The 19,581-nt window shown below is 46.9% G+C and overlaps 2 protein-coding genes across 3 annotated transcripts in view; one reads left to right on the top strand and one right to left on the bottom strand.

The window, feature by feature from the left end:
* The first annotated feature begins 905 nt into the window (after positions 1 to 905).
* On the top strand, positions 906 to 6,682 carry OTOP3 (otopetrin 3). The gene is made up of 6 exons (XM_053960493.1): positions 906 to 1,290; positions 2,363 to 2,499; positions 3,255 to 3,313; positions 3,961 to 4,079; positions 4,889 to 5,820; positions 6,512 to 6,682. The coding sequence occupies exons 1-6, from the start codon at positions 906 to 908 to the stop codon at positions 6,680 to 6,682; spliced, it is 1,803 nt and encodes a 600-aa protein (XP_053816468.1).
* Positions 6,683 to 8,717: 2,035 nt separating this feature from the next.
* HID1 (HID1 domain containing) overlaps positions 8,718 to 19,581 on the bottom strand; it is a 28,516-nt gene continuing 17,652 nt past the window's right edge. For both annotated transcript variants that reach the window (XM_053960484.1, XM_053960485.1), the window contains exons 8-19: positions 19,355 to 19,411; positions 19,118 to 19,258; positions 18,639 to 18,729; positions 17,859 to 18,010; positions 16,590 to 16,668; positions 15,816 to 15,980; positions 14,471 to 14,698; positions 13,848 to 13,981; positions 12,310 to 12,390; positions 11,808 to 11,899; positions 11,335 to 11,493; positions 8,718 to 10,870 (exon numbers count right to left, since the gene is read on the bottom strand). In XM_053960484.1, coding sequence (XP_053816459.1) covers positions 10,807 to 10,870; positions 11,335 to 11,493; positions 11,808 to 11,899; positions 12,310 to 12,390; positions 13,848 to 13,981; positions 14,471 to 14,698; positions 15,816 to 15,980; positions 16,590 to 16,668; positions 17,859 to 18,010; positions 18,639 to 18,729; positions 19,118 to 19,258; positions 19,355 to 19,411 — 1,443 coding nt within the window. In that variant the 3' untranslated portion in view covers positions 8,718 to 10,806. The remainder of the gene's footprint in view (positions 10,871 to 11,334; positions 11,494 to 11,807; positions 11,900 to 12,309; positions 12,391 to 13,847; positions 13,982 to 14,470; positions 14,699 to 15,815; positions 15,981 to 16,589; positions 16,669 to 17,858; positions 18,011 to 18,638; positions 18,730 to 19,117; positions 19,259 to 19,354; positions 19,412 to 19,581) is intronic.

The following is a 19,581-nucleotide window of genomic DNA, read 5'->3' as shown; positions in this document are numbered from 1 at the left end:
CCCTGGAATGAAAGCATCTTTCCATGTACCAAATCTATAGAGAGGCTGATATTGCCTGATTGCTTTATGTAAGATTTCCCTTCCAATAGCAATACAGTCCTACCAAGATTTTACCAAAAGATGGATAGAAAAGCTCCCAGACTCTGAGTGCCTACCTGGGCCAATCCCTCCAGCTCCTCTGTGTCAGTGTCTTCACAGCCTTGTGCTACAAGAGGAAAAAGAAATAAAAACAGGTACTAATTGTTTCCCAGTCTCAGCCCACCTGGGTGGGAGTTTGGATCTCCTCCCAACGGCTTATTCCAAGCTTTACAGACCCTTTGTTTATTCTCTCCAACTCTGCCACAATTTGTGTGACCATTCAAGGAACCTGTAGCTCTCAGAGCCCAAAAACAAAAGGAAGAGGTTGGACCCATTAACTGAAAATCAAACAGCTCTGAATTTCACAGCAGGTCTAAGCTTGCTCTTCATTTCCACCTAATCCTTATGGCAACAAAGGGAAAGAAGAAAACCTGAACCCAGGGCTGGAGGAGCTGTGAAAGGTGAGGGTGGGAACGGTTTGAGCACCTCTGGTCCCAACAGCTCCTGGTACTGGTAGGGCAGGGCAGAGATATCAAACACCCACTTTAATCCTGTGTCTCTGGACAGGTTTTGGCAGAAGGGCTTTTCCCCAGTGCCCTGCAATGATTCTGTCCACTGGGAAATTTTAATGCCTAACCTGGGCTAAAAACCAATCTTCTTTTCCCCTTCATCCAACTTCTGGAGAAGAAAGGAGAAGCTGCAAAGCAAGGAAGGGAGGTCACCACACAAGTGACCTTCACAGCAGAGCACAAAACCTCCCATCTCAGCACATCCCCCCTTTTCAACCTCCCCTCTTTTTAATGCAGTGATTCCCAAGTAGTTGAGCCATGTCTGACAAGAAAGTCTTCAGGCCCTGCCATCACTGCAAGAGCAGGTCAGCCTCAGCCCCAACAGACACCACCAAGATCCACTATGAGAAGTTCTGGCTGTACCGTCACTGCTCTTCGGTGCAGCAGAGGGACCGGCAAGCTCAGAAGGCCGGGCAGCTCTTCTCAGGGCTGCTGGCCATGAATGTGATGTTTCTGGGCAGCGCCTTCATCAGCAGCATGATCTTCAACAAGGTGGCCATCACTCTGGCAGACGTCTGGATCCTACTCTCCATCCTCAAGGTCTTGTGCCTCTTCTGGATTATTTACTACCTGTTGGGCACCAGCCAGCAGCCACATGCGGTGCTCTACCGAGACTCCCACGCCGGAGCCATCTGGATTAGGGGTAAATTCTGCTTTTATTTCTTCTCACATGCCTTCTTCCAAAGACTTGGAATGCAAAGAAATTCTTCCCCTGTTACTAGAGGAGCTAGAAGCCATAGGATATGCAGTTAGGGCATTGGGAATCTCCCAGTTCCTGTCAGGCTGACAGGCACAGTGGGTGCCACAGAGTGGAAGCAGAGCAGCCAGGAAAGCCTGAAACTCAGCTTCCCTTCAGCCTCCAGTCAAACTTCACTCTTGGTCCCTTCACAAAGAGAAATCCAGGCATAACCCCTTTCCAGGACAGCAACTGAGCACTGTGGAAAACCATAGGAAAGGTTTTAGGCAGGAGCACTTTGAAAAGTGAGAGGAGAATCACTGTGTTTATCCTCCAAGAGCACCAGTGGCCCTATGTCACCATCATCCTCATTTAACATCACCGCAGCCTTGTTGCCAGGGAAGGATTCTTACCCACTGAGTCACATCCCAGTGACACCCAGGCTTTCCTGGGAGATTTTCCCTTCAGTATTTGCCCCACTTTGAGAAATCACCCTTCTCTCAGTAGCCCTGCCTCTAGTCTATCATGGAGTTTTTAATTAGGCACTATTGTTAACTAAGATGGAGAATCAATTGAAGGAAGCTGCAAGGTACTTGAGTACCTAAAGCTGCAAAGATATGTCCAAGGGAAAAGGGAGAAACAATCAAAGGGTCCCAACTCCTGCAGATGGGGCTGCTACAAGCCTTAGAAGACCTGTGGTCATCTCAGGTTTCCTCCACAAGGCAGAAAGCATGTCCCACCATTAACTTACCCCAGTCATTCCAGATTGTACAGAAAAGCCCAAAAACCCCATCCCCACCTTGTATCCAAGCACAAGAAAATACCTTTTACTTAACATCTTTAACCAGTCAAAGCACACAAACAGGTTCAGGAATAAGGTTCTCCTTTGTCCTCTTCTCCTAAAATCATGAGAATTCCAGGAGAAAGACTGCCAGCTCCACACAAATCCAAGAAGCACAAGGCCTCCTATACCCAGTCAAGCTCAGATGCTCCACAGACATGTCTGTGTTTATTTACTGATCCTTTGCTCTTTGTGCAGGGTCAGTCCTGCTGTTTGGCAGTTGCAGCATCCTCCTGAATGTGTTTCAGATTGGCTACAGCACAATCCTCGTCCACTGCAAATCCAAGGTGGAAATTGTGTTCCCCAGCATTGGAATCCTTTTTATTTGCACCCAGGTACTGCACATTACCCTTCTGTAAGCTTGTTTATGCTCTCTGTCCCATTCCTGGGAGCCCCAGGGCTGGGGAAAGCTGGGAGACGGGGGAAAGTGAAGGAACACGGGCCATTCTCCTGAGCATTGAAAGCATTTAAGCATCACACATTACTTCAAATGCTACCTGCACTCCCTGTGTGCCACATTGAGAGACAAGGGAGAAAGATTCAAAAATTACCCTAGAAATACCTGATATACCATAGGATCCAGAGGAATTTGCTTTGAAGCAAAGTAAGGAGAGAGGAGAGGAAATTTCACATTTTGCCAGAGATGTCTTTGCACCAGTCTGAGCCTCAGCCCCTCTTTGTATCTGCTAATCCATCCGCCCAACAAAATCCTTTGCACACAAAGATATCTCACACCATTTTCACCTTGTTATTCAACATCAGCCTTCTTCTTTACAGACCCAAAGCCATATTTGGAAAGTAAACTAATTCCCACCTCAGCAGCAAATACCCACATGAACAGGACAGAGGAACACGGAGCTCCACGATGTGCATTCAGTGCAGTCACACATAAATGCTGCCCTTACCCAAGGATGCCAGCACCTGCCTCAGCACTGGGGTGCAGGTGCACACATGTCCCTGCACCTTTGCACAGAGGCAGGTTTGCTCCTGCTTGGACCTGTACCTTCTTGTCCACCTGTTCCTTTCCACCATGTGTGCAGCCAGCTGTCAACTTCACTCTGTTCACAGTGTTATTGTTCTCCACTTGCAGGCTTACTTTCTGTGGCATCACTCTAAGGACTGCATTCAAGTCCAGCACAACTTCACTAGGTATAAAATGAGGACAAAAAATGCCTTCTACTGCTCTAAAGAAACTTTTCCTTTCTGCCTGTGATGTCCATTATGATTCCTGCTAGAAATGTGCTCATCTGATCCTACATAGATCCTACATTTTGGGTGATACAAGAACCAAACTATGCATTGTTCAGACCCATTCCCCCTCCTCCAAACTGGGCTCACTAGCTCCCTTCAGTTTTCCTTTGTGCCTTGGAATGCTCCTAAGCTTATTCCTTCCTCCCAAAAGTCTTCCTGCTGCCTGTCTTAGGGACCAGCTCACAGACTGGAGGATGGGGGAGGGTGGTCTCCCCCAAAGTCTTCCTGCTGCCTGTCTCAGGGACCAGCTCACAGACTGGAGGATGGGGGAAGGTGGTCTCCCCGTGGTCTCCCCATTCCTATTACTGGGAGATGTCTTAGCTTAGGCCAGTTTCACCAGGCACTGCCCACCCTGCTCCTTTGTAAATGGCAAGTGGGAATATGCTCAGGTGTTTTTATGCAGAGCCGCACCCCACAGGCCTCAGGCAGAGCAGGCACAAACACCCCATGTGTGCTCAAATCTCTGCATGGGCCAGCAAGAGGGGAAGGACACACTGGCTGTGAACCATCTCCAAACATTGTACAAGTCCTATGTCTCCTCCCAGGTGTGGGCTGATGGTCACCATAGCCACCAACCTTCTTCTCTGGCTCCTGGCTGTGACCAACGACACCCTGCACATGGAGATCGAGTCTCAGCTGCGTGAGGTGGAGCGGCGATTCGCAGGCAAGGCTCCTCCTTCACATCCACATTGGTGTTAGGCTGACACAGGTGACTTCTAGGGAAACATTTCACACAACCACAGAATATACTGAGTTGGAAGGGACCCATTAAAGATCAGTAAGTCCAAATCGTGGCCATGTACAAGATCATCCCCAAGTAGTCCACCATGTGCCCCAGAGTATTGTCCAAATGCCTCCTGAGCTCTGTCAGGCTTGGTGCTGGTGCACTTCTCTGGGGAGCCTCTGGGTCTCAGTGATTCAGATATCTCCAGTTCCCCCAAATGCTACAACTTCCCTATTATTGGAAGTTGTCTCAAGGAAATGATCTGCAAGGGGAGATCTTCACCTGGAGGGAGGGGATCTGCTATGAAACCTTGAAACTGAGGGCTAGGAAAGGAAAAGCACACCATAAATTAAATTTTTGCTCACTTTTCCCTATTAACTGCAAGCACAAGATTGCCAGACTAGAAGAGGCTAATGTAATTGCTGTGGTCTTCTTTCTGAGGATATAGAGGAACAAAGGGAAATCTAATATTCCAGAGGGAGAAACAGAGAAGGCTTTGTTGTGAAGGAAGAGGAGTCTCTCACCCAGCACCTATGGTGTTGACCATAGGTAGGAAAATACATTAGCTAAGCTGTGTTATTCTGAATCCTCATATCCTTTAGGACTGAGCAGTAGCCATTTAACTTCCTTCTGATCCCTGTTTCTGAGGCATAGACACACATGTTGTGCCTGCACACATGAAACTCCCAAAGACAGCCGTGACATCCAGGTCATCTCCCTCCTGTCACCTTCCTCTTCTCATGCTCCAGGCAATGAGACTACCTTGTGCACATGCCCAAACACGACCATCTGCAAAGTCTTCCAGAAGGGCTACATCCTGCTCTACCCCTTCAACACTGAGTACTGCCTGGTCTGCTGCTCCGTGCTCTACGTCATGTGGAAGAACGTGGGGAGACGCATCAGCCACGACCACATCCCAAACACCAAGCCCAAATTCAAGCTCCAGGGGGTGGTCTTTGGGCCACTGCTGGGAACCAGTGCTGTAATCATCGGGACTTGTGTCTTCATGATGTACCAGATTCAGGCCACTAGCTTGGTCCCCAGTCGCCAGGTCTTTGTGATCTATTATTCCTACTACATTGTGCTCCTGCCCCTGATGAGTGTGGGTGCCGTGATTGGGACAATCATTCACGCCTTAGAAAAAAAGGAGCTGGACACACTGAAGAACCCAACCCGCAGCCTGGATGTGGTCCTGCTGATGGGGGCAGCCCTTGGCCAAATTGGCATGTCCTACTTCTCCATTGTGGCTCTGGTGGCCACTGATCCCAGGGACCTGCTGAACAGCCTTGCCCTGTCCTATTCTGTCCTCCTCATCTTTCAGAACATCACCCAAAATGTCTTCGTCATCGATGGGCTCCACCGGCGGCGTATTGTAGCAGCAGCTGAGGCCAGACATGCTGGACACTCCGGGCAGCACACGGTGGCTGTAGAGCTGCCTGGGGAAGAGGAGACCACACTGAGCAGCAAACAGGAGCACAGCCAGACACCTTCTGGCAAGGAGGAAGACACTAAAGAAGAGCAGAATCGTGAAGCCTACAGCCAGAGACGAGTGAGCGTGCTGGAGCTGGGACAGGAGATCCGGAAAGCTTCCCTGTCCTACATCCATACCTACTCTCACCTGAGCTGGAAGAGAAGAGTATTGAGGGAGATCTCATTCTTCTTGGTTTTGTGCAACATCATAGTAAGTATTGTGCTCTCTGCTCCGTCACAGCTCCAGCTGAGCCACGGTGACCCGTGACACAGACATAACCTCTTTGTCTTTCTCTTGTATTCCAGACAAAAAACCTTTGCCCACCAAGTTTCAAATGGTGAGGCAAGTCAAGACTGGTTTTGCTGTTAATACCCCACCCTCATAATCAGAAAGTCTCTCTTTTACCCTTAAAGTATTACTGTGTTTCATGGGTGCAGGAAGGAGACAGTTAATAAATCCTTACTTGCCAAGATTTTAGCCTCTGAAAAAAAACCCACTAGGCTCATTAAGGGTGTTTCATGAGAAATGTGAAAGAAAATATGAGGCACCAGCATTAAGTCTCTGTAAACATGAGTCTCCAGGCTCGAATCTCACCCAGTAAAGTACACTGTGGTCTGGGATCTTGAATCAGTTCCGCAGCCTTAATCCAGTGAAAACCCATTGCCCAGGGAAACAATGAATGGGACTGTCTTTACGTTTCCAGGGTTTCAAAAGGATTTGATTTACAGCAAGGAGTCAACAGCGTAACTATGGGATTTTCCTTCTCCTCCCTGGCAAGGAGACTACTGTGGTAGTCCTGAAATATTCCTAGAACTCTTGAGCCAGTGCTGAGATTAGGGTGCAAGTAGGGGACAGTTTGTCATCCTCTGACTTAACGTTTCTTTCCCTCACATCTCTCCAGCTATGGGTCATGCCCACATTTGGGGCTCACCCCATCTTCGAGAATGGAATGGAAAGGTCATTTTATGGCTACTCCACCTGGTTTGTGATCGTGAACTTCGGACTCCCCTTGGGTGTGTTTTACCGCATGCACTCAGTCGGGGGGCTCCTGGAGGTCTACGTGACAGCCTGAGCCAAGCTGGACCTCCACCCCAGGGGCTGGGGAGAATTAGTGATGCTGAACAAAGACACACTAAGCAGTAGATACACACGTGGAAACTTCTAAGATTTTTTCTCTCCAGCTTCTGCTTAGACTTCTTGTACAACATCACCATGAATTTCAGAAGAGGTTCTTTCATATTATCATTTTCCACCATAGAGAATAGACTCAAAGCCCATAAACAAACTCTCACTGCTCTCAGGAATCACACATGCAGTCAGCAGTCTGGCAGTGGATGCTGTTTGGCAGCAAATGGGACTTTAATGACTCTTATTGAGATCTTCCCAATAAAAGAATGCAAGGGCATCCTTCAGCAAAAGCAATGAAGACTGGCCTGCACCAATTCAGAAAATCAAAAGCAATCAAAAAATAAAAGCTATAACATAACCTTGCCTTACTGAGAATAAACACTACTTCTTCCTACAGGCACTCCCAGAGCCTCAAGTGGGAATCACTAGGGAAGCACTGTGGGTGATCTTAACTCACCACGGATGATGTTATCACTGGTGTGGACTAGCCAAGGTCCCATCCTTGCATACAGGGCTAGTTCAAGAGCAAGCCACTACCACTTCTGCTGTGAATTTCTCCTCACCCCAACATGTTGGCCCTTGCTGCTGCTTTGCACATCCACAAACCTTTCTCGAGGTCACCATGCACAAAAGAAGGCGGCTGCAGTGAGGTGCCCGATCAAAGACCCATTAGGATGTGTTCCATAGGGATGCCTGCTTTGAAAGCACGTGGGAGAGCAAGGGGCTTGTGACTATGGGTCCCAAATCCAGAGCCTGATGAACGGAAATAAAGAGATTGAATTTTCATGTGTGTCTTGTGAAATCTCTGGGCCTGCTCTGCACTCAGTGGGCTCAAGGTCAACATACTTACATCACTCTTGTGGAGGTTGTATGGGGCTCTGAGCAACTTGCCCTAGAGGAGGGAATTCCTGCCCACAGCAGATGAGCTTTATGGTTCCTTCCAACTCAAATCATTCTGAGATTCTATGAGATTTAAGAGCAGGCCTGCTGTATAATCAATCAAAATCTGTCATGATCCTTACCCAAGCATGGCACAAAAGGCATTCTCATTAGTGCTTCTGTTCCTTTGTAAATGAATCCCAGGATCAGTGTGGGTTTAAGATTAGAGCCTATTTATGGGTTTTTTTTTGGGATTGCCTAGTAAAGCAAACTCTCCCAAGAGAGTAACAGTGAGGATTCAGCATTCAGGCAGTGATAGCACCTTTCTGTAAAACTCTTAAGTGAGACTGATTGCATGAGCATGAACTTTGCCCAGTAAGTGTTTGTATTTGGGCCCATGTCAACAGAAACATGTCATGAAAAATAACAGCTGGATAAATTAGGCTCTGATAAAGTTAATTATTATTCTCATGTCAGTGTTTGTACCATGGGATCCACAGGACATACATGCTAAGGTCTGACCTCAAACCTTCTTTGTAGTGATTGACAGCCTGGGGACAAGGAAAGATGGCACTTCGTGGGCAAACCATGACTTGGATTTTATCCAGTTTAATGGATAAAACACTGGTTTAAGTTACTGAGCTTTCACAGAGCAGGTTACTTTGGAATGAACACTGAATACATGACTGAAGATATGACCAGCATGGACAGGAATGAAGCCCACCAGCTCCAACTCTCACCTACAGCCACCACAGATCAGATAAACCATCAAGGCCCTCCATGTCCTTTCCTAACAACCCCCAGGGCCAGGGTGCCTGTTTTACAGGTCTCAACTGCACAAAGGTTTTAGCACATGGTTCACTAATCAGGAGACTTGATCCTGTTTGATCTTTGATGATGCTATGAACACAGAAACAGCCAAACCCACACAATTCAGGCTCATTTCCCAGAGTCAAATCTTCCATTTTTGATTATAAAAAAAATTACCACTGCAGAGGAAGCCAGCCCACGGTCCCCTAGTGGAACAAATCACCTCAACATAAGACAAACAAGATTATAAGCTTCCCTCTGCGGAAGGGAAAAAAAAAAGTACCCAAGTGCATATTTCAGTTAATCTTTATCTTTCTGTCCGTAAGTAAGCAAAGAGTTTACAGTGCAAGTTGATTTCCACAGAACAAGGATCAGACTCCAAACACCAAGAAACAAACAAAAAGGCTTCCAGAGGAACTCACAAAGAAACAAAGCAGAAAAGAGAGGACGGAAGAGATCATGAGAATCAGCAGATCCATGGGAGGGAAGAGGCAAAGCACGTGGGACACGGGAGGCCCCGTTCCAGCTGTGAGGTGCGAGTGCCATACAATTAGAGTCTGGCCCCACCAAATCACATTCTTGTACATGAGATTCTCCAAGTGAAACAGAGCCCTCACCCTGTTTACACCTGAACAGAGGCGCGGTCAGGATGGGAGTAGTGCTGGGTGGCAAAGTGGGTTGGAGATGGGAGGCAGGTGGGGGAATAACCTCTCTCTATTTCACATATTTCTTATCCTTCAGAAAATCATTTCAATTTTATTTCACTTTCTACTGGCCTGGGACTCCATCTTTTTCAGTGCCCAGAGGAGGAAACCACCAGACTACAGACCAGTGGAAGCCAGCAGCACACTGGAGCAGGTCTCTGGGAGAGAATGGTCATACTGTTACCACTGCAGCTGCAAAGCTTAGGCCAGCAGTGTGTGTCACACTGTCCCTGTACTTAATGTGACAGACCTCTTTCCATGCAGTGATGCCAGTGGGTCTTATCTGTGGCAAACAGCTCACGGCCAGCAATCCTCCCAAGAGCCTGAATAAAAGAGCACCAAGGATTATGCTTTGATGGAAAGGTCTCAGTTCATGACAGGACCCCTCACATTTCATTGCCTAAAGACCACGTGGGTCTAAGACAGCAGCCCCTCCCAGAAGAACATAAAATTTGACTCAAACCCCAGGATGTCTCCACTCACCAATGTGTAATCTCACGATGCTGAACCAAGCCAGCAACAGCGGATCTCCCACCAATTTCCATTGTGGCTTCCCAAAATTTACATGTGCTTGGGACCCAATACATTCAAGATCCAATAACTTGGTCAATAAGCAAAATGCCCTGAAGAATTAAACTTTGCCTCAGCACTCTCCACTCCCTACTGACATGGAGATGCTTCTCCTCCTACAACTTCCAAATTCCTCTTACAACTTCCCTGAGTGCCTCCCTCAAACCCTTGCCTTAACAATAGTGTGCAAAAGACCCTTCTGCTGCCTGCATTGCATCAGCCTGCCAGGCAAAGATGGAAGGATATGGTTCCTTTCAAACCCAGGTGACGGTGTCCTTTCAGCCAGTGGGAGAAGACTTAAAAGAGTTTAAGTCAGGTCTCTTCTCCTTGCTCTCACTGAGCCAGTCCCTTCCTCCCTGTGTGCTCACATGGATTAAAGAAGACCTTTAAAAGTAAGACAGGCTCCTTTGCAACAGTCCACCATGAAGGACAGGCTGCTGGGCCTGGAAGCCAAGGAAAAGCTTCTGAGCCACACCAATGAAACTTCTCAAGCAGCTTTCCAGGAAAGGACTAGAGAGATTCAGAAATGAGACACAAAGTTTTTCTTCAGCATCTTCTCCTTTCATTTAGGTGGGAAAGACTTCCCTATATGCAACTGAGACACCAGGGAGACACCTGCAGCCAGAAGGGATGCCCTGGAAACTTTATGGAGCTACTTGGAAGTAACTGCAGTTTCCAAACCCTATCTCCTGCAGGAATAGCAGCTTCTCCCTTTCCATCCAATTTACAGCTAGTCTTTTTCAATTAAATGCTGACTCTAACTAGGACAAAGACAGGGTCAGATTGGTTTCCAAACCACATCCAGAAGCAAAAGAGTAACAGAGGAGCTAAGAACAGTCTGATTTCTAGTGCAACCACAACAATGGACAATCCCTTAGATATCTTTAACTCAAGGTTTGTGGTGAAGGGTGAGGGAAGAGAAGTGAGCTGGGGGAGGGATGTCCAAGCAGGTCCCAATTAAAGCTTTAAATGACAGGGAGGTAAATGAAGTGATTGTCCTTTTGGTCTCTCAGCTGGATGTGAAATGCAGGAATAGCTGTGATGAAGCAGCACGTCACAGTCCTTAGATCCAGTGTATTTCTCTCAGTAGAGGTAAGTGCTCTCTTCAGACCCGTTGAATTTCAAACAGCTTAACATCTGTGTCATACCAGATCGGGGGATCCACATTCCTGAGAGAGAAAGACAAGAGCCACTTTACTCCCTGTGGCCAGTTACATAGAATTCAAATCTCACAGCCATGATTACAGGAACTGGCTGCACAGCGTGCCTTCAGCTTTGCATAAAAGGAAATCACTGGCTGAGAGACAATGCACCCTACAGGGATGACAGTATCTACAACATCCCACAAAGCCAGAGCTTCGCATAAAATCTCTGCACCAGACCCTCTGGGCAGCTTTTCTATTCCCTGCTGCTGCCTGTTCCCAAACAAGCAGCACTCTCAGAACAACCTCCTTCATGTCATCCACTCAAAGTTTTGGAGCAGCTGATACACCCCAGTCTCTTCCAAGGGAACAACATCTTTCTATCCTGTAAATATGAGACAACCCAGGGCTGGCTGAGTGCATGCAATTCTCTCTGCAGGCTTCCCAAAAGTCTGGAAAAGACCAAGCCAGGCTGCACCCAGCTGGTTTACCTCAAATAAATAACTCCCCACATGTAGGTGCGGAACCACATGGCAGTGCCCGAGTTTGCCTGGTACTTGCGGATGAGGATGGGGTGAGGCACTGGCAGCAGCCCCACCAAGGTGCCATGCTGCAGGAACTTGAGGATCTCCGACTCATCCGTGAGACCCCTGCCAAGATACAGACCAGGAACATCCTTAGTATGTCCCACAGACACCTCCAAAACTGCTGCAGCAGGAAGGACCAGCCTAAACAAACACAGATACTAAGCCATGGCCCAGGAGAACACACCCCCCCTCCTTTGTAAATAGAGTGGAGAACGGATCAGACAAACAAGATGTTTGGCAAGTAAAGTAAAAACTCTGCTGAGCCCAGGATGCTTTCAATTAAACTTTACAAGGTTTCCTTTAGAGGGCCTCCAAATTCAAACTCTGCCAACCTCCTTAAACACCACACAGCCCTTCCGTTCCAAAAATCTCCTTACTTGTCAATGCAGATCTTCTCCACCTGAGGGACCAGCACCTGTAAGAGCCGCATGATTGTCTGCAGGGGAAGCTTTGACTTCCAAGACATCACCTGTAGGTAGGGAAATAGCAGGAAAATCAGTACACTGCATTAGCAGGTTTTTACAGCTGTCTCCACAATCTCTGCAACAAATTAAGTATACAGTAATCACAAAGATGGTGAGTGGACTGAGTTCACAGGAGCAATACAATAAATCCTGGAGCACTAGAATTATGAGGCACCCAATAAGATCAGTGGGGCATTGGTTTGAAACCAATGGTAAATAAATACCTTAACCAAAGTAAATAAAATATTTCTTTTCACATGTCAGTAAATTAAACTTCTGGAGCTTTGACCTCAAGTGCCTATGAGGAAATGCTGCTCTGGGAAAGCCTCTGATGGCAGGGAAGGGGCAGAGAGTATGAGGCATTTCTGCCACGACTCTTTTTCATTATTTATTTCCTCCATCCATATGTCTTTACCCAGTCAGGAGTTGGAGTCCACTGTCCACTGGAGGATGCACTAGAGAGACGCCTGCGTTCCCGCCGGGAATGTGATGCCTCCTATCAATAAACATTATTTTTAAGAAATAAAACCAAATGCAAATCGCACTTAAGAGTAAGAAATACAATCCATTTTCTGCTGATATACTCCCCAGATTTTCTAGACCGCTACAGTTCAGCCTGTCTCTAGAACGTGTCAAACCCACCTGACCTTCACCAAACCCATGTGCTCTGACCCAGAAAATGGCAACACTGATGAAGTTGGAGGACCCTGTGGAAGGTCACAGCTCCAGTCACCACTGTTGACACTCTGCTGGAACAATCCACAGTGGCAGAGTTAAAACAGGACTGACAAGTGACTGTTCATGCTTCTTTTATTTGGCACAGAGATAAAATAGCTGAGGGCCACAGAATTTTCAGCCTCTGTCTACTGAGTATCTCTGGGATTTTTTGTGCCCATTCTGGAATATCTTAAATAGCATTTTTTCCAAGGGTAGGCTCCCAGCAACTCGTATCTAATAACTCTTGCCTCTTGAGGAATGACACACTCAACCTAGTTTTCCATATTCATGTTGGGAAGGAGGGAAGGAAATAACCCTCTAAAATCACTGTCAATCTCTGCACAAGGTGAAAACAGAGAGGTCTTTTCCTTTAACAATGCTCCCTGACCATTCACTGCTACAGCACAGAGCTGACTGTTCTACAAAAAAAAATGGGCACAGCACTTCCTTCCAACAGCCATCCTGCACCTCCACATAAATGGACTCATTCACTTGTCACCTGCACAACCAGAAACAGCCAGCTTGGGGTAGAGCTGTGCTAGTGCTTTTCTGGCTGGGAAACAGCTTGAGCTAGCTGCTGGACACAAATGGAAAGCCCCGTGATTATGTTTCATGGGCTGCTGGAAGAAGAAAACCTTCCAGAAGTTCTCAGTCAAGATCTCCTTTAATGACAACATAATTAATTGTGTGTTTAAGATGTCTTGCCGGCCATAGGCTTCACCTGGTACCAGACAAGGCCAGGAAGGGTAAGTAAAATTGGTCCTGGACTATTTGGGATTTCTGTACATTCCAATTTATTCAAGGCCACTCTGAGGGCAGCACCTCAGCCCAGCCTTCATGGGAACACATTGTTCACAGCACCAGCCAACTAAAAGATTCTGGTAGAGCTCTCCATCCCAAGGGAGATGAAAAAGAAGCAGCAGTAAGAACCTGAGTTGGAAACATCAGGATCAGGAGGTTTCATGGACATCCTCTGGCAATTCTGCACTCACTGCTCTGTCACAGTCTTCGTGTTCACTCAAGTGCCCCAGCTCTTGTGTCATAGCACAAACATGAAACACCCAAGATGATGCAACAGCCCTTCTGAACCACGTTGTGTCCCAGCACCCTGCACGTGTGCATACTGCCTTTAATGCGATGCCTTTCTTCAATGGGCCAACAGACCTCTTCTTCTAACCCCTCATTTTTGTTCACTTCACACCTAGACCTTCCCTGTACACCAGTGTCTGGCCTTACCCCACTCCAGGGCTCCCCGTCACTCAGGGCTGCAGATGGGTTTCCCTCTGGTGACAGCTGGGAAGCCTCAGGCTCCAGTGAACGCATGGTCCCATCCTCTGACACCTGGGACTTCTCCGTAAGCTTGTCAATCCCTGTGTTCAAAAGAGGAAAAGCTCAGAAACACAAGTTAATTAAATATGTTTAAAAGCAGAGGGCTCTACTCTGCCCCACTATGCACAGACACCCTGTGTCTCTCTGATATTGGAAAAACTCCCCTTTCAATGGAGAAGCAAGATTTAGCTTTGGTTTCACAAACCCAAAGGACTTTTTCTCTACGAAAATGCTCCCTGAGGAGGAGGAGGAGGAGGAACACAGGTTCACATGGATAGAACTAACCTGAGGCAACAGGTCAAGATTAAGACAAATGGTCATGTGGACACTAAGTCTGAAAGGACAGAAACTCAAGGCAGTTTGTTTGTGATCAGCTTGAGCCAACTGATCTAAAACTCAGACTGAAAGGCAGTTAAGTTATTCACAAATGTAAACTCTTAATCTCTCCACACCCAGTGAAAGGGTGAGTCCACACTATATCCCACAGAGAAAACAAACCTCTCCTGTCCCAAACGTAAACTAAAGCTCACCTGGAGTAGCCACCAGACTGGTCTTCAGCGTCCCTGGCTCAGCAGGGGCAGCAGGACGTGACCCTTCCATGGAGACACCATCCTGGGAGTTGGTGCGAGAAATGGGTTCAGGGGTTTTCTTCTTGCGCTGCAGCCCCTTCTGGATGGACTGGGAGTCCGTGGGCAGGTTGGCCAGCTGGTGAAAGACATTCCGCTTGCGGATAACAGCATAGACCAAATTGGAGTTCCCTGGGAATCACAGCAATAAAACAAGCAGAGAATTAAGGCTCAAAGAGCTCTGCCAACCCAGCACAGCTCACTGGGTACACAAAGCCTGACTGCTCCCACCCCAAAGGCAGTGACACAGGTAAGAAAGAGCAGAGCTCAATATCCTCTTATTCGTTACAAAGCAGTACAGAAAATTCAGTGAAATCCTTCCTAGGCTGGAAAGCTGACAAGAAATGTCTTGGTGAGGTATATTCAAACAGCTGAGAAGAAAAAGGACAGTTTAAACCACATATTAGCATCTATTTTGGAAGAAAAGGTTACTAGCCACAGCTCAACATTCTTCCATCTTCAAAAGAACTCACAAAACAAATCAAGGCATTTAATTTGAGGAGACACAGGCCTGAAATAGCAAACACAAAAGGCCACAATTCTTACTGCCTGCAAGATGGCACAGAACCGAATGAAACCATCCTCTAATACAAAACACAAATTACACCCACAAAGGTTACTTTTGGATTTGGCAATTGCCACATGCAAGATTCCCATCAGGGAAGCAGAATGGCCATTCTTGATTTGCAAGTTTAAAGCAAAAGACTAAATTTTGACCAGGTTAGGGACATTACTTTATTATTTATTAGATAAAAGACTGCCATGCTATTAACAGGGAAACATAAGGCATTTCCTGGAAAGTAGCAAATATCAGAAGTTTCTTTGGATGAGGGGGTTTGGTCTTCAGCCCCCAGAGACCTGTCAAAGCAGAACTGAGAGGCACTTGAAAGTTGTTTTGTCCCATCACCTATATTGCTGAGCAACATGAGCACTTTCACAGCAACATCCAGCCAGTCACAACTTATGTGTTACACACTCACATTATGTTTCTTTTCCTCTCTGCGCATCTCACCTTCTGCAGGAGGGCTGAGGTCATGCTGATAATTAGCTGCCATCTCATTTTGTTCTAACCAAATTTGCCTGGGCCAGGACCTAATGCTGATTATCTACTAAACCAATTTCTCAGTCCTGTGTAGCTCATTTCTACGCTTCTCACCTCCTCTCATCTCCTTGGACTTCCTCTGAACTCCCATCTGACATTCTCTTGGACTAAACTAGTGCAAACCCACTAAATAAAGCAGTCTGTTACCATCAAACTGATACTGAATGATGTTGTTGAAAACTTCCAGCAAGAAGAAAACAAGATGATGGTTCTGGACAGCAGAGAATAGGAACCAGGTGGTGGAAAAAGCCTCCAAGAGATGTAGTAACTTGTTAGCAGCCACCATGGAGAGAGACTTCAGGTATGGAGACACTGTGGAAGGCAAAGCAAATAAAAACTAGAGAAAGAACCAAGGTGTATATGTTCTGAAAAATATACCACTAATACACCATGTTGCTTTTATGACCTTCTCACCCTTGCACTTCTGAGAAAGCCTCATGGAATAGCTGAGCCAAACGATTCCACAGAAACATTTCCAAATACAAAACAAATGAAACAGAGATATTGCCTAGTAAAATGAAGCACTGCTGCTTTTAGAGGGTTTTGTTTAGTCTTACACTAATAACAGCACCTCTGCTGTGTCTCCTGAAAAGCTTCACAACTGGAGCCACCTGGGCACTCACTAAATCCAAGGAAGCACCTCCACCGTGAGGAGGTGATACTCCCTGCTGGAAAGGGATAGTACTGCCAACTACCCTGACCAGACCTGCTGGCAAATGTCCTGTTGCCATCCCAAGGGAGCTCCAGGACTCTGCTGTCCCTCTTTCTGCTCCATCTGACCATGCAGGCAGACCTTATTTGCACTGGCCAGTGCCCTCCAGCAGCAGGCACTGGCCAGTGTTAGGGAACATAGGTAGGGGCACAGGGAGAGGGGAGTGGGAGCACTGTGGGCTGTGGTTTTTCCCCCCACACAGTGCTCACCGTTCACAACGATGGTGAGCAGGCAGTCGAAGAGGGGCTGCAGCCGCTGGTGCCCGCTGGTGATGATCTTGTGAAAGACCTGTGGAAGGAAGGAGCTCTTGAGCAAGGCAGCACCTTACTGAAAGCATCCTCTCAACCAAAACCAGTGCCACCCCCATATTCATTGCTTCCTGACACCATTCCTTCCTAGGCAGGGCCCTGCACAGTCCACAATTACACAGGTGGGGAAGGCTGCTCTCACTGCAGACTTGCGCTCCAGGAGTACAAGGTTTCATTTACAAGGAATCCTTTGGGAACACGATTAGGGCCCTATAACACCGCAAACAGAAACTGACTGTGAGCTGTTCAACAATGTTCAGGCAGCCTGGCACAAAACTAAACCACCAGGAAATAGAGACATCTTCACCTCCAATAGACTTTGACTTTGAACCCTTATGATAGCTGCTTGGAATGCCACAGAACTAATCATTTTACATTTGATTTTAGTGCAGATTTCTAACTCAAATGTTCGTCCTATTTTAACTATATCCTCAGACATGGAAAGATTCAAGTGCCTTGTAACCAGTTCAGACATTTGCAATCTTGGCCTTCCCACCTTTAGTTGGCATGTCTGCAGAGAAGTCCTAAGCATAATTAAAACAAAGAGATGATCTGAGATTAATGGAATGCAAGAGCAAAACACATAGCATCAAGAGCAGTTATGGTGTGCAGGTTTCTTCCTACTCCTTTTAATAGGAATCTCCTCTTGGAGATTTATCAGAAGCTGCTGAGAACTTCTTCTCTGGCAAATGAGAACATGACAGAAGGGAAGCACCTGAGGCTTGTATTGCAAAGCACACAGCTGCTCACAGGCAGTGTTGTGGGCAGACTGAAAGGTCAGTGAAACTTGCAGCAACCCGAAGTTGTAGGGCTGAGCTTGGTATCACTGTTGTCCCCACTGACAGATGTGCTCCACACACCTCTGGTTGCCTGGGACAGAGCCAGATCTCCTGCCTTCCCTATCAGTAGAGTAGAGGGCATGCACCCACCTCCTCATGACAGCAGTGCAGCACGATAAGGAGTCCTGTTCTTTGGGATCATATCATGCAGATGGAATTGCACCTCATGCATATGCACCTTGCCAGACACATCACCTCAGGTTAACAGTGTGCATCCCCCACACTTCCTAGCTATTCAGTGGGCTTCCAGTCTAGGGAGGGTGAGTATATTGAAGGTGGACAATTATTTGTGGAGCTAGGAGGGTTCAAGAAGTGCTGGAGCTGTACTCACTATGATGAGCAGATCTGCATGTGTCCCTGTGAAGACAGGGATGTCCATAGGCACTCGTACAGAATACGGCTTGTTCAGTCGCACCCCAAAGTTACGCTCCCCACTGAGGAGCAGGAGGATAAAGACCCCAATGTGCATCAAGCCCACTCGTGCTGCAAGGAAAAAAGAAAACAACAGAAAAACATGTCACAGTGAGGCCACTGGAATTCTGTGAGGGGCAGTGAGGAAAGAGGAGAAACACTATGGGACTGATAAAAAACTGTACAGACTAAACCATCCTGATAAGGGACATCCCACACAGAGCTCCCTCCATAGTCAGTACCAGTGTCCTTCCCAAGCACATCTGTGTTAAGTCTTATCAGTGTTAAGTCTTGGATGTTTTTCTTCATTATGTTCTTAATGTAAACCCATTGTCATAGTAGTAAAGATCTGACTACTTCTCTCCACTACACAATGATGGAATTATGCCTGATTTACTCCCATAGCAAGAGCAGATTGCTCATTTTCCTCTCTTCAATGTATTAGGGACACAATTTTCAACAAGAGGACTCAAAATGGAAGGAAGGATCTCCCTTCCCTATATTGCAGGATAGATGGTGTCCTGCTTCTAGCCTCTTACAAACATTAAAACCCAATTAACTGGACTCCACTCCATGTCTGTAGAAGGTCAGTAACATGCATTCAAGATGCTGTCAACTGGTAGGGAGGAAGCATCTCAAGAACATTCTAGCTCAACTGTCAAGCACAAATTGTTCCAAATATTGAAAATAACCAACTTACACTGGTCTGCTCTGGCATCATTGAGAAAATACAAGATTGGGACAAGAATGTCCAGAACATCACTGCTCTTCAGCACAAAGAAGAGGAATTTCTGGAAGAAAAGGGAAGATTTCAGACTATCATAAGCATATACCCTGCATCATCCACAGGACTCAGGACAGGCAGTCTCAAGTTAATCAATCTCTCAAGAACATTAGAAAGGCTTGTGTATGCACTGCCTCATCAACTCCAGTGTTATTTGTAGAGTTACTATAATATCTGCTGCAGAACCTGCTTCCAGCACAGACCTTCAGGAGCTGCAGCCCCTCTCCCAGGTTGTCTCTACAGCCAGACCCCCAGCCCCTGCATCAGTGGGGCTGATGACCACAGCACCCCAGAGCCACTGCCGACTACCCACCACAGCCCTTCACTAGGGCTTGGTCCAGCCAGAGTCACAACAGCCAAGCTGGGGTGAAGCTCAGCAAGAAGCAGATCCACACCTTGTTGAAGTCACAGAGTTTCCAGAAGAGGACAAGGAGTTCCTGATGGAATTGTATCTTCTTGGCAGAGTTTGGCAGGTAGGTCTGGACCAGCGGGTTTGATAACAAGCGAGCCACTCCTTTCAGGATGAACTGGAAATCCTGCCAACAGATCAGGAAAGAGACTGTGGTGGGCCCAGGGCTAATGTAATCAGCATAAAATCAGACAGGGAGCAGTACAGGATGGGAATACGTTACCTCCTCCCGGTGTATCCTTGAGAGGTAATTCACAAACAGATTGTCTGGTCCAGGAGGCTGCATTCAAAGAAAAGGAGGGAAATGCTTACTGGCAAGAAGGTATATTCAGGAAGTTGAAGTATAACCACCAGTGTTTCTCACTTCAGCTTTCTGCTCTGAATAATCCAGCTTTAAATGCAAGGAGACAGAACACTGCATGGAATAGTAAAGTCAGGGGCTCTTCACTT

This window comes from Vidua chalybeata, chromosome 19 (assembly GCF_026979565.1).
Source record: "Vidua chalybeata isolate OUT-0048 chromosome 19, bVidCha1 merged haplotype, whole genome shotgun sequence".
Taxonomy (NCBI): Eukaryota; Metazoa; Chordata; class Aves; order Passeriformes; family Viduidae; genus Vidua; species Vidua chalybeata.
This window is presented reverse-complemented; position numbering and strand designations above follow the sequence as displayed.